Below are 13,039 nucleotides of genomic sequence, written 5' to 3' on the forward strand. Positions count from 1 at the left end.
AGGGCGAACCAGCTCCGTGACGGCGTGGCCGCGCCCCCAGGCGAGCGCGCACCTAGCCGGCCACAAATCGCCCGGCCGAGCAGGGCGCAGCGCACGAGCGCCAGCGCGCCCACTCCCTGCCTGGCCGCAGCCTGTGTTAGGCTGGGTCCATAGAGGGGGTAGCAGGGCTGAGGCGCGATCGGGAGGCGGGGGGAGACTGAGGGAGGCGGGGCAGTGACGTCGCTGGGATAATCGCCCGCGACGCACCGACGTCGACGTCACGGCGCCGTGACGTTGACGCTGCTCCGCGCTGATTGGATGTTTTCAGCCGACAGCGCTCTGAAAAACAGCTTGGCTGTCAGCTGAAAAATCCAGCGCCTCAGTACGCCTGCGGACGCTTGCGTGAGCACCCTCTAAAGACATCCTCATGGAGGATGCAGGGGCTCAGCGCGGAGCGTCCGCACGGCTCAGCGCGGCCTCCTTTGCTATGGACTCGGCCTTATGTGGCGAGGCTTACAGACCCAGTAGAAGTGCAGACAGGAGACGTCCCATGCGTCTGGAGTTCGTAGTACAGGTGCAGAAAGCTTAGGGAGCTGCTTCTTTTAGGAGGTGACTTTTAATATGGAAAGTGAAGGTTCACCAATATTGAGGAATAGCGTTCCATAGGTAGGGAAAGATAGGTAGGGAAAGATTTGTGGTGGAGGTGCAGAGGGGGGTAACGAGAGGTCAGAGGTGAGATATATGAAGGTGCAGAGGGGGGTAACGAGAGGTCAGAGGTGAGATATATGGAGGTGCAGAGGGTTGTAACGAGAGATCAGAGGTGAGATATATGGAGGTGCAGAGGGGGGTAACGAGAGGTCAGAGGTGAGATATATGGAGGTGCAGAGGAGAGTAACGAGAGATCAGAGGTGAGATATATGGAGGTACAGAGGGGTGTAATGGGAGATCAGAGGTGAGATATATGGAGGTGCAGAGGGGTGTAACGGGAGATCAGAGGTGAGATATATGGAGGTGCAGAGGAGAGTAACGAGAGATCAGAGGTGAGATATATGGAGGTGCAGAGGAGAGTAACGACAGATCAGAGGTGAGATATATGGAGGTGCAGAGGGGTGTAACGGGAGATCAGAGGTGAGATATATGGAGGTGCAGAGGAGAGTAACGAGAGATCAGAGGTGAGATATATGGAGGTCCAGAGGGGTGTAACGAGAGATCAGAGGTGAGATATGGAGGTGCAGAGGGGTGTAACGTGGGATCAGAGGTGAGATATATGGAGGTGCAGAGGGGGGTAACGGGAGATCAGAGTTGAGATATATGGAGGTGCAGAGGGGTGTAACGAGAGACCATAGGTGAGATATATGGAGGTGCAGAGGGGTGTAACGAGAGATCAGAGGTGAGATATATGGAGGTGCAGAGGGGTGTAACGAGAGATCAGAGGTGAGATATATGGAGGTGCAGAGGGGTGTAACGGGAGATCAGATGTGAGATATATGGAGGTGCAGAGGGGTGTAACGAGAGGTCAGAGGTGAGATATATGGAGGTGCAGAGGAGTGTAACGAGATCAGAGGTGAGATATATGGAGGTGCAGAGGGGTGTAACGAGAGATCAGAGGTGAGATATATGGAGGTGCAGAGGGGTGTAACGGGAGATCAGAGGTGAGATATATGGAGGTGCAGAGGAGAGTAACGAGAGATCAGAGGTGAGATATATGGAGGTGCAGAGGGGTGTAACGAGAGATCAGAGGTGAGATATGGAGGTGCAGAGGGGTGTAACATGGGATCAGAGGTGAGATATATGGAGGTGCAGAGGGGGGTAACGGGAGATCAGAGTTGAGATATATGGAGGTGCAGAGGGGTGTAACGAGAGATCAGAGGTGAGATATATGGAGGTGCAGAGGGGTGTAACGAGAGACCATAGGTGAGATATATGGAGGTGCAGAGGGGTGTAACGAGAGATCAGAGGTGAGATATATGGAGGTGCAGAGGGGTGTAACGAGAGATCAGAGGTGAGATATATGGAGGTGCAGAGGGGTGTAACGGGAGATCAGATGTGAGATATATGGAGGTGCAGAGGGGTGTAACGAGAGGTCAGAGGTGAGATATATGGAGGTGCAGAGGAGTGTAACGAGATCAGAGGTGAGATATATGGAGGTGCAGAGGGGTGTAACGAGAGATCAGAGGTGAGATATATGGAGGTGCAGAGGGGGGGTAACGGGAGATCAGAGGTGAGATATATGGAGGTGCAGAGGAGTGTAACGAGATCAGAGGTGAGATATATGGAGGTGCAGAGGGGGGGTAACGGGAGATCAGAGGTGAGATATATGGAGGTGCAGAGGAGTGTAACGAGATCAGAGGTGAGATATATGGAGGTGCAGAGGTGAGATATATGGAGGTGCAGAGGGGTGTAACGAGAGGTCAGAGGTGAGATATATGGAGGTGCAGAGGGATGTAACGGAGATCAGAGGTGAGATATATGGAGGTGCAGAGGAGTGTAACGAGAGATCAGAGGTGAGATATATGGAGGTGCAGGGAGGAGTGTAACGGGAGATCAGAGGTGAGATATATGGAGGTGCAGAGGGGTGTAACAGAGATCAGAGGTGAGATATATGGAGGTGCAGGGAGGAGTGTAACGAGATCAGAGGTGAGATATATGGAGGTGCAGAGGGGTGTAACGGGAGATCAGAGGTGAGATATATGGAGGTGCAGAGGTGAGATATATGGAGGTGCAGAGGGGTGTAACGAGAGGTCAGAGGTGAGATATATGGAGGTGCAGAGGGGTGTAACGAGAGATCAGAGGTGAGATATATGGAGGTGCAGAGGGGTGTAACGAGAGATCAGAGGTGAGATATGGAGGTGCAGAGGGGTGTAACGTGGGATCAGAGGTTAGATATATGGAGGTGCAGAGGGGGGGTAACGGGAGATCAGAGTTGAGATATATGGAGGTGCAGAGGGGTGTAACGAGAGATCAGAGGTGAGATATATGGAGGTGCAGAGGGGTGTAACGAGAGACCATAGGTGAGATATATGGAGGTGCAGAGGGGTGTAACGAGAGATCAGAGGTGAGATATATGGAGGTGCAGAGGGGTGTAACGAGAGATCAGAGGTGAGATATATGGAGGTGCAGAGGGGTGTAACGGGAGATCAGAGGTGAGATATATGGAGGTGCAGAGGGGTGTAACGAGAGGTCAGAGGTGAGATATATGGAGGTGCAGAGGGGGGGTAACGGGAGATCAGAGGTGAGATATATGGAGGTGCAGAGGAGTGTAACGAGATCAGAGGTGAGATATATGGAGGTGCAGAGGGGTTTAACGGGAGATCAGAGGTGAGATATATGGAGGTGCAGAGGAGTGTAACGAGAGATCAGAGGTGAGATATATGGAGGTGCAGATGAGTGTAACGAGATCAGAGGTGAGATATATGGAGGTGCAGAGGTGAGATATATGGAGGTGCAGAGGGGTGTAACGAGAGGTCAGAGGTGAGATATATGGAGGGGCAGAGGGATGTAACGAGATCAGAGGTGAGATATATGGAGGTGCAGAGGAGTGTAACGAGAGATCAGAGGTGAGATATATGAAGGTGCAGGGAGGAGTGTAACGGGAGATCAGAGGTGAGATATATGGAGGTGCAGAGGGGTGTAACAGAGATCAGAGGTGAGATATATGGAGGTGCAGGGAGGAGTGTAACGAGATCAGAGGTGAGATATATGGAGGTGCAGAGGGGTGTAACGGGAGATCAGAGGTGAGATATATGGAGGTGCAGAGGTGAGATATATGGAGGTGCAGAGGGGTGTAACGAGAGGTCAGAGGTGAGATATATGGAGGTGCAGAGGGATGTAACGGGAGATCAGAGGTGAGATATATGGAGGTGCAGAGGGGTGTAACGAGAGATCAGAGGTGAGATATATGGAGGTGCAGAGGTGAGATATATGGAGGTGCAGAGGGGTGTAACGGGAGATCAGAGGTGAGATATATGGAGGTGCAGGGAGGAGTGTAACGGGAGATCAGAGGTGAGATATATGGAGGTGCAGAGGGGTGTAACGGGAGATCAGAGGTGAGATATATGGAGGTGCAGAGGTGAGATATATGGAGGTGCAGAGGGGTGTAACGAGAGGTCAGAGGTGAGATATATGGAGGTGCAGAGGGGTGTAACGAGAGGTCAGAGGTGAGATATATGGAGGTGCAGAGGGATGTAACGGGAGATCAGAGGTGAGATATATGGAGGTGCAGAGGGGTGTAACGAGAGATCAGAGGTGAGATATATGGAGGTGCAGAGGTGAGATATATGGAGGTGCAGAGGTGAGATATATGGAGGTGCAGAGGGGTGTAACGGGAGATCAGAGGTGAGATATATGGAGGTGCAGGGAGGAGTGTAACGGGAGATCAGAGGTGAGATATATGGAGGTGCAGAGGGGTGTAACAGAGATCAGAGGTGAGATATATGGAGGTGTAGGGAGGAGTGTAACGGGAGATCAGAGGTGAGATATATGGAGGTGCAGAGGAGTGTAACGAGAGATCAGAGGTGAGATATATGGAGGTGCAGGGAGGAGTGTAACGGGAAATCAGAGGTGAGATATATGGAGGTGTAGGGAGGAGCGTAACGGGAGATCAGAGATGAGATATATGGAGGTGCAGAGGGGTGTAACGGGAGATCAGAGGTGAGATATATGGAGGTGCAGGGAGGAGTGTAGAGCCTTAAAAGAAAGGAGGCGGATTTATAGTTTATATGGAAGTTAATAGGGAGCCGGGAGAGAGCGTTCAGGTCCGAAGCAGATATGCACCTGGAAGAGCAGGAGGTGATTCGGGCAGCTGCATTTTCAATGGACTGTATCTTAGCAATGTTGCAAACCACGAGATCTCAAGAAGTATTGAGTAAAGAACCCCACTTGACTGCACTCAAAAACCTCAGAAGGTGTATATATTGCTTAGTTGCCAAAAGCTACACAGAGAATCCCTCTCAGATTGAAGGAACCGACGAAAAAAATAACAAATTATTTATTACATCAAAAGTATCACACGTAATAGTTAAAATTAATGCTAAAATGTTAAAAATCCCCATGTGGGAGCGAGGGAGTGGAATTTGGATTCAATCTCTGATAAATTCGCTACTAAAGTATTGTAGTCAGAGATTCTAATTTCCCTCCTGCGTACACATCGGCTAGTGGTATAAGTTTAACCATGTTTAATGTTGCAAAGGAAAAAGCGGTAACATTTAGTAACAGATTTTTTTGTGGGGAGAAGGTAAGGGGGGAGCCGAGTGTAACCCTCAGGCAGCGTGCGTGCGAGACTGGGTGGATAGTGGGGTTATTGACTGTAATGGAAAAGTGGACAATAAGACCTGTAATACAGTCAGCACACAACGCACGTGCTAGTGAGGCCTAGTTTGGAAGCGTGTAACCACCTTGATTGGCATTTTAACATTGTTGTGATGCAGGTCTCTCTTTGGCTTCCAAAATGCTCTTACAAGCAGTTTGGACCGGGCACTTTAAAGGGGCATATAAAATAGTAATAGTGTCTTATGTATATATAACCTTTCAATTCCCAAGCACTGTACAATGACATGTTACAGTTGTTCATGCAACCTGGGGGAGAGATGACACTGACCCTGTGTATATATTCTGACCACAAACTTGCTTTATCTATCAGGTTCAGGTCAGTTAAGTGAACACATTGATCACCACTCACATTGCATAAATGTGACTGTGCCCATATTTACTTCATGTATAAAACTAATCTCTCTGCTCCCACAGGGACCCGCAATGCATTGAATATTCATACAGGATCATAGAAAGCGTTACACAAGGAGTGGCCAACTACGGTCCTCACCAACAGGCCAGGTATTCCGGACATGCCTGCTTCATCACAGGTGGCTCAGTTGACTGAGCCACTGATTGAGCCACCTGTGCTGAAGCAGGGATATCCTTAAAACCTGTTGGTGGCCCGTGAGGACCAGAGTTGCCCACCGCTGCATTACACCAACACCCGCCCAGCATAACCAAATCTCATCATCATTAGTGGAGCTCTCTGTTAATTCCCAAAGTAATGGCTGCAGGCCTGCAGCTCGCGCCCTGCATCTTGTTGCACCAAGAACACATGGCGGCACTGCCTGTTGTCCTCCTATGTTTATAATATATGTGACATGTCAGGCCAGATGATGGAATGGAAACCAGTGCTGTAATAGGTAACGCTTTGTAGGCCATTTTCTGATGCAGACTCAGATTGTGCTGGACCAAATGATACCAGTTTTTGGCCATATTTTATTTCAGCTCAATGGAAAAGGTCAGCCACATTTGGGGGCACCAAGTCTCTTTGGCATCTGCTCCTCCCTACATATCAGCTGTGATCTCTCGCTGTGCCTCTGCTCGTCTAGAGCGCTCTACCCATAACTGTCTCCTCTCCACCCCTTTCACCTCTACTGCTCTCTCTCACCTTAAACCCTTTCTCCCTCACTGCCCCTTACCTGTGGCACTCCCTCACCCTCAGCATACGCCAACACCATCTCTCCCCACCTATAAGAGTAACCTTAAAACTCGCTTCTTAAATGAAGCGCTCCAACAGCCTATACTCATGGCTACTGTCCCACGCCCACAGTCGCCCCTACCAATGACTGACATCTACTGCACTTATTCCCTCACCTGCTGTCTCTGTAAATTTCCCAACATACCACTTAGATTCTAAGCTCTCCGGGGCAGGGATCTCCTTTCCTATTGTTGCACTTATTGTATTATAATTCCCTGTACAGTACTGTTTTTAGCTCTTGCCGAGTACACTGTGGGCGCTATATAAATAAAGACATCCATCCATCCATCCATCTTACAGTAGACCGTGAATGCATTGGATCCTTTCTGCCTCCTTGTGGTGAAAGAAGAATCCCTTCTATCTACGTACAAAATGCACACATACAATAACGTAGCTGAACAGTAGGACTCAATCATCTAAACATGCAATTACATGCGCATAAAGGGGGAATCTGGATGGATATAGGGCTCATCTTTACAATCAGCAAACTATTAATACCATTGACCTCTACTGCGTACTTGAAATGTTACTTTTGCATATAAATTAACATCGATTTATATCTCTTTTGGGCTGTTATTCAATATGATGAGAAGCAAAACACACACACACACACACACACACACACACACACACACACACACACACACACACACACACACACACACACACACACACACACACACACACACACACACACACACACACACACACACACACACACACACACACACACCATTGCAGGTCTTTGGCAAGGAAGGGGTTAAAGGGACCATACATTCTATTACAAACATGCTGAAAATAATGTTTTTGCATTTCTTCCCTCTGTATAATCCCCTAATTAAAGGATAATGCTGAATAATAGTTCATGTTTTAAAATTACATCTAAAGCACCAACACAGACCCCTACCTGGGACCCTCAGATGCTATTCTAAGTCCTCTCCTTGTCATGCATCACAAGCGCTCACTGACATTAGCTCAGAGCAGCCAATGCCTAAATATGAGTATATTTGTAGAAGGCACATGTATTAAATTTCACCCACAGAAAATGTATTCCATGCAATCACCCTGTATTTATTTTTTGTAAAAGCAACACCCAAATATATAAATGAAATCCATTTTTACAACATGGAAGATCATCTTGATGGATGAACGGTTCATTTTACCGCTGAATGAAAATTACATTTATTACTTATTTTCCATGAAAGGCCATGATTTCATACACATTACATCTACTATATATTTTGGAACGTGGTTGGTGTGTTCGCTATGCATTTGGACACCTCTTAAGATATCATGACCAAATTCTGCATGATGCTTCCTGAGATGAAGGAGCTAGGTTTTTTTTTCTCTATTTGGTTACAATTCACAAATGACATCACCGATGACATCACAAATTACATGATCCCATCACACAACACTCTAGCTACCACTTAATCTTGACGTGAAGGGAGGAAGGCGCTGCACAGCTCACCGGTAACAGCGACCAAAAAACGCAATCAATGAAACACGATCTTTATTAAGCCAAAACGGATAGACACATGTCTATGGCGCCCCTGACGCGTTTCGTACCCAACGGTCGCTGTTACCGGTGAGCTGTGCATCGCCTTATTCCCTTCACGTCTGCTTACTACTTTGGCTGGAGCACGCCTTTCACACGAACCGGGATGCTGGCTGTTTTCCCTCACCTCCGCGTCGGAGCAGCTAAGTACCTTATTGCTGCTGTTTCGGAGCCTGTGTGTGTTAGCAGGAACAGTGGGGGTTGCGGAGCGGCGAGGTTGAACACACTCTGGTCTCTCACTTCACTTGTGGGGGTTCCGATCAGTTGTTTCTCCCTTCCTCCGCTATATTCACCCCCCACCTGTGTTTATTTTGCACACTTATGACAGGACTCCGGAGGGATTATGGTGTAGCCTACCTGGATTGTAATTATGGACTTTACTATACTAATTTCAATCTTATAAATTCTGGATCGCCGGTAACGGGGGTTAACCCCTTCATGCACCTACCACTTCATCTTGGTCACTCTGAAAATCCAATTTGCAACATTAGCAAAAATACAGGAGCAGCCAAAGTTCTTCAGTAGTGCAGGATCCTTGTTTGGGACGAGAGTGCAATGTCCCACACACACACGCAGCATTAGAGGCGCTCGATCGAAACACTTCAGCACCTCGGAGGCAATGAAACTATTATGTGTGGAGTTGTTGTTTTAGCTGTGGGATTTTGCATTAAGAAACTAAAAAATGTAATGATCCATTTATAAATCTCAGTATCTTTTGGCTTCTTAAAATTCCCGAGCGACGCCGGGGTACTTTCTGCTAGTATAATATATAGGTAAATATTTGCAGCTAAACGTGCTGTAAAAATCACCAACTTTTAGATCCTTGGGTCAGCTGCTCTTTTTAAGCTATTTTTATAGGGGAACTCACAGGAACTGAGTTCCCACAACTTATTTCTTTATTTTTTATACAAACAAGGAACCCCATATTATAATTATAACATTATTAGGAATGGATCTAATAATAATAATAGCATGTTCTTGTATAGCGCTGCTAGTTTTACAGAGACAGTCCCTGCCCCGTGGAGCTTACAATCTATGTTTTTTTGATGCCTGAGGCACAATGAGATAAAGTGACTTGCCCAAGGTCACAAGGAGTCGACAGAGGGAATTGAACCTTGCCTCAAACTCTCAGTGCCAGTCAGTGTGCTTACTCACTGGGCCACTCCCTCTGCAATACTAGTTTATTTATTATAGATTATATACCAATTATTTTCTCTTTGCTTAGGTTTTTTCACAAGCGACCGATTCTCTGCATATATTACAGCACGCCAGTTCTGCACAGCGTTTACGTGCATTGTTGATGTTATATAGATAAAGAATAATGACAGTATAAAAGTTCAACGTGCAACCAACAAGTGCGCCAAACTCTAACTAACTCAAAACAGTTTGTGTAGCATTTACAAGGGGGGTTGGGGGTGTTTGAGTAATTCTCCAAAAAACTCATAAAGGAAGTAAACAATTACACTGAGGTCCTTCACATGTTACTTCTATTTCTGAATAGATGTTATTTCTTTCACTCTCTGACTTATTTAGTTTTTTTCCCTCTCAGCTATCCTGCCTTGCAATCTCAGAGGTTACAGTCAGAGGTCAACATGCTAAACCAGTTTGCTAGGCAGGTGCAGAGTACGCTTTGCTTACTGCTGTATTTTGCAAGTGTCATTTGGCAAGTTATGTACGTTGGAAGGCGGAAGGGAAAGAAAGTAGAAGTCATTCTCAGGAGCCAGAGGGAGGGACTGTGGACATTAGCCCGACCTCAGGTTGGGAACTGCTCGCCCACCTATTCCAGCAAGGAAAGCGTGGAAGGGTGTTTGCATACATGTAAGTATATCGTGACTGCACTCCCTGTATGCAGCGCTTCACAAGACAAGACTGTAGAATGCAGGGGATTTCATTGAAAATAATAATAAAAGAGTGCCAGCAGGAACAAGGAATCAATGCAACAGAGAGATAACAACCAAAGGGGTGTATTGGGAGACTTAAAGAGACGGCAGGCGAAAAGGATTAGCTATTGAGTCTATATATGACGTTGTATTGTATGTCTTTATTTATATAGCGCCAAAAGTGTACTCAGCACTTCGCAAAGAGTACAGTACGGGGAATTATAATAATACTTGTAAGTTAGAAACGGAATTCTTGAGTTTATACATCTATGAAATTTGGCGCATATATATATTTTGTATCTATACATACTTACATGGTGATACTGTATATATTCTTCTGATTAAACTCACACATTTGCATATCATAGTCTGCACTGCCCACTAATGTATTCGCACTGACGTTTCATGTATGAACTACTGGGTTAAAAAGAACTGGGTGCTTCCTCCTTTCAATCATTTTTTTTAATCTTTCTAAAGCAGAATAAGGAAGCTGCCCAGATCTTGGAGAAGAAGAAGAAGAAGTGGTTCATGTGCCTTCTGTCCCATGGCTGGGAGTGAGAGGCAGCCTGGGACCCCAACGTCCCTGCTCCCTGGATTTGAATGACCAGCCAGCACTGAGCTGAGTAACCTGGGGACACAATGACTTCTAAACTGGAAGCTGCCACTCTGGCTTTGAAGGACAGCAACAAAGAAGCTGAGGGATTGAAACAGCCTCAACACGCGGGTGCAAAAGGATCAAAGGCTAGTACACAAGAGGGTGCCGTCACCAGATCTCTTAGGATTAGGGGGGCCCAAACAGTGAAGCGGGTGGGGAGCTTCAAAGAAAGCCAGAGAAACACTGGCAAGTGGAGCATTGCCTGGCTTGGGGAAAATAAACCCAGTGCAGATTTTGCTAAGAGTAGGACTCCCTCTCCTGGCACAATAAGTAAAAGGAAGAGAGGGGTGAGAGGGAGCCTGCTGAGCACTGCTGGGTCACTGCCGCTGGGGGGCGCATGGATTACTGCAGCCAGTCTTCAGGATGAAGCTGACAACGCACAGGAGGAGCAGCAGCTGGAGTCGGGTGGCAGCAGCCTGGTCCTGGACCCCGTGGAGCATGCATGGATGATTATGGTTGCAGAGGGTAACTACGATGAGCTGCAGGCGTCCCTGCAGGAGGATCCCAGCCTCCTGTACCAGAGAGACTTTGTAACCGGCTACTCCATCATCCATTGGCTGGCCAAGCACGGCCACCATGAGGATCTGATCAGGCTTATGGACTTTGCAGGTGCTGGCGGCTACCCCTTGGATGTAAATGCCCGGGCCAGTGGGGGGCTCACCCCTCTGCACATCGCCGCCCTGCAGGGACATGGCATGCTCATCAAGGTGCTGGTCGGTGCGTACAATGCAGATATCCATATCAGAGACCACAATGGGCGCAAAGCCTGGCAATACCTGCGACCGGACACCCCCGGCCAGCTGAGGGAGCTGTCTGGGGCTCCTGAGGACGACCCCACGGCTGTAATGAACGTTAATAACAACTGTCATCCATCCAATTCCCACATTATGGCACAAGGGGGTTGTGATGAGATGGACTCCACCTCTAAAGTGACCGCCAGGCCCGCAACTCTCAGGAAGCTTTTTAAACAGGCCCGACGCTACTTTAAGATTTGGTAACCAAGGGCCTTTTCAAAGGGAAAGATGTTGAATAACCAAGAACGATACTGTGCCTTCAACACTGGACTTTTGAGAGCACATTGTATGTAGACCAGCACTGGCTGCGCGCATGCGCAAGTATACCTCGAGGGAGACCATTTTGGGACCAATGGCCTGCAGTTTGTAGAATGGAATAATGATGGAGTAATTGACTTAACGCTTTTGGGGTCCACCATGACATAGTGGTTAAAAAAAGGTTGTACGAGTGAGACAGCACGACAGATGGACGACAAGCTATTTGTTTCTATCCCATAGGGGTAACGTGTTTAGAATGTTTGAGAAATTAGGGATGGGTACAGATTCGTACGAAAATTAGGTACAGGTGATAAAAAATAGGGTACACAAGACATGGTACTTATTGTCCCTTCAGATACATTTCGGATGTCATTCACCAAATGTAATGTGGGATGCACACCATGCAAATTCCGAATGGTATTCCCATTGCTTTCTGCATGTTTTGCATACTACTAGGCTGGGAGTTTTTATATGAAGAGCTTTGCAACAATTAGGAGGAATGCACAGTAAATATGGGGAGGTTTGATAGGTTTATTAAGATTCAGCACTTTGTACTGCTGTTTAACACCCGGGAGATGCTGGCAGTGAAAGGACAAGCTCCCCACTTTACGTCAAGTCACCATCAGCAAGGGGTGGGCATTGGTAACAAGCGCATTAGTCAACAACACAATTGTCAGTGACATTTGATGACAACCTCTGTTTTCTACGAAAGCTTTAAATGACTATTACCAGCGGATACCTCTTCCAATTATGAATGACTTGGAGTGATCACCGAAATTTAAAAATGCAGGGATGGATTATGCATAGTAGTCAGTAATTACACCTCAAGAAGGCGTCGGTAAAATGTGTGCATAAATTTGAATGCACTTTCTCTGTGTGCGGCCCGAAGGGTGTCGGCACATCCTGGGCAGGAAACATTGAAGACTTCCTTATTTGAAGGGTCGAAAGTAAAACTCACAAAAAATGTATTACTGCTGAAAAACTGGTGATATTTGTTTGAAATAAATAAAAAAAAAACATGTTATATGTGCTGCTGCAGTTGTATTGTGGGTTGGGGGGGCTGGGCTCTGGCGCCCTAGTACAGTACCAAGACAGTCTTCAAATGTGTGGGATTTTTGGGGTGGCGAGGCAGGCTCCCGGCTTAATCAGAAATAGCGTTCACAGGAACCCAACTCAGTCTGTTTGCAAAGATCTTTGGTGTAGTAGAAATCATAGAAATCCATTGCAAGTCAACTGACCATTTTTTGGTAGTTGGGGGGGGGGGGAAAGGAAAGCAAAACCTGGGCAGGGAAACGGCAGAACATATTTTAGCCCACGTGTACACAACACATGGTTAAGTCCAAGGTCCTCAGGTAGCAGATGTATACGTATATCATATGTACCGAATAATAGAAATTGGGTCTC

At 47.1% G+C, this 13,039-nt stretch overlaps 1 protein-coding gene across 2 annotated transcripts; it reads left to right on the top strand.

The window, feature by feature from the left end:
• Positions 1-9,615: 9,615 nt before the first annotated feature.
• On the top strand, positions 9,616-12,659 carry SOWAHD (sosondowah ankyrin repeat domain family member D). Of its 2 annotated transcripts, none has more exons than XM_075573371.1 (2): positions 9,616-9,866; positions 10,406-12,659. In XM_075573371.1, the coding sequence occupies exon 2, from the start codon at positions 10,568-10,570 to the stop codon at positions 11,579-11,581; it is 1,014 nt and encodes a 337-aa protein (XP_075429486.1). In that variant the 5' UTR covers positions 9,616-9,866; positions 10,406-10,567; the 3' UTR covers positions 11,582-12,659. The 2 variants fall into 2 exon arrangements, with proteins under 2 accessions (XP_075429486.1, XP_075429487.1); XM_075573372.1 differs by having other exon boundaries at positions 10,409-12,659.
• Positions 12,660-13,039: the final 380 nt, after the last annotated feature.

Source organism: Ascaphus truei, chromosome 16 (assembly GCF_040206685.1).
Source record: "Ascaphus truei isolate aAscTru1 chromosome 16, aAscTru1.hap1, whole genome shotgun sequence".
In the NCBI taxonomy this organism is placed as follows: domain Eukaryota; kingdom Metazoa; phylum Chordata; class Amphibia; order Anura; family Ascaphidae; genus Ascaphus; species Ascaphus truei.

Excerpts from the sequence above, each read along its gene's own strand:
- SOWAHD (XM_075573371.1), top strand. The coding sequence starts at position 10,568 with ATGACTTCTAAACTGGAAGCTGCCACTCTGGCTTTGAAGGACAGCAAC.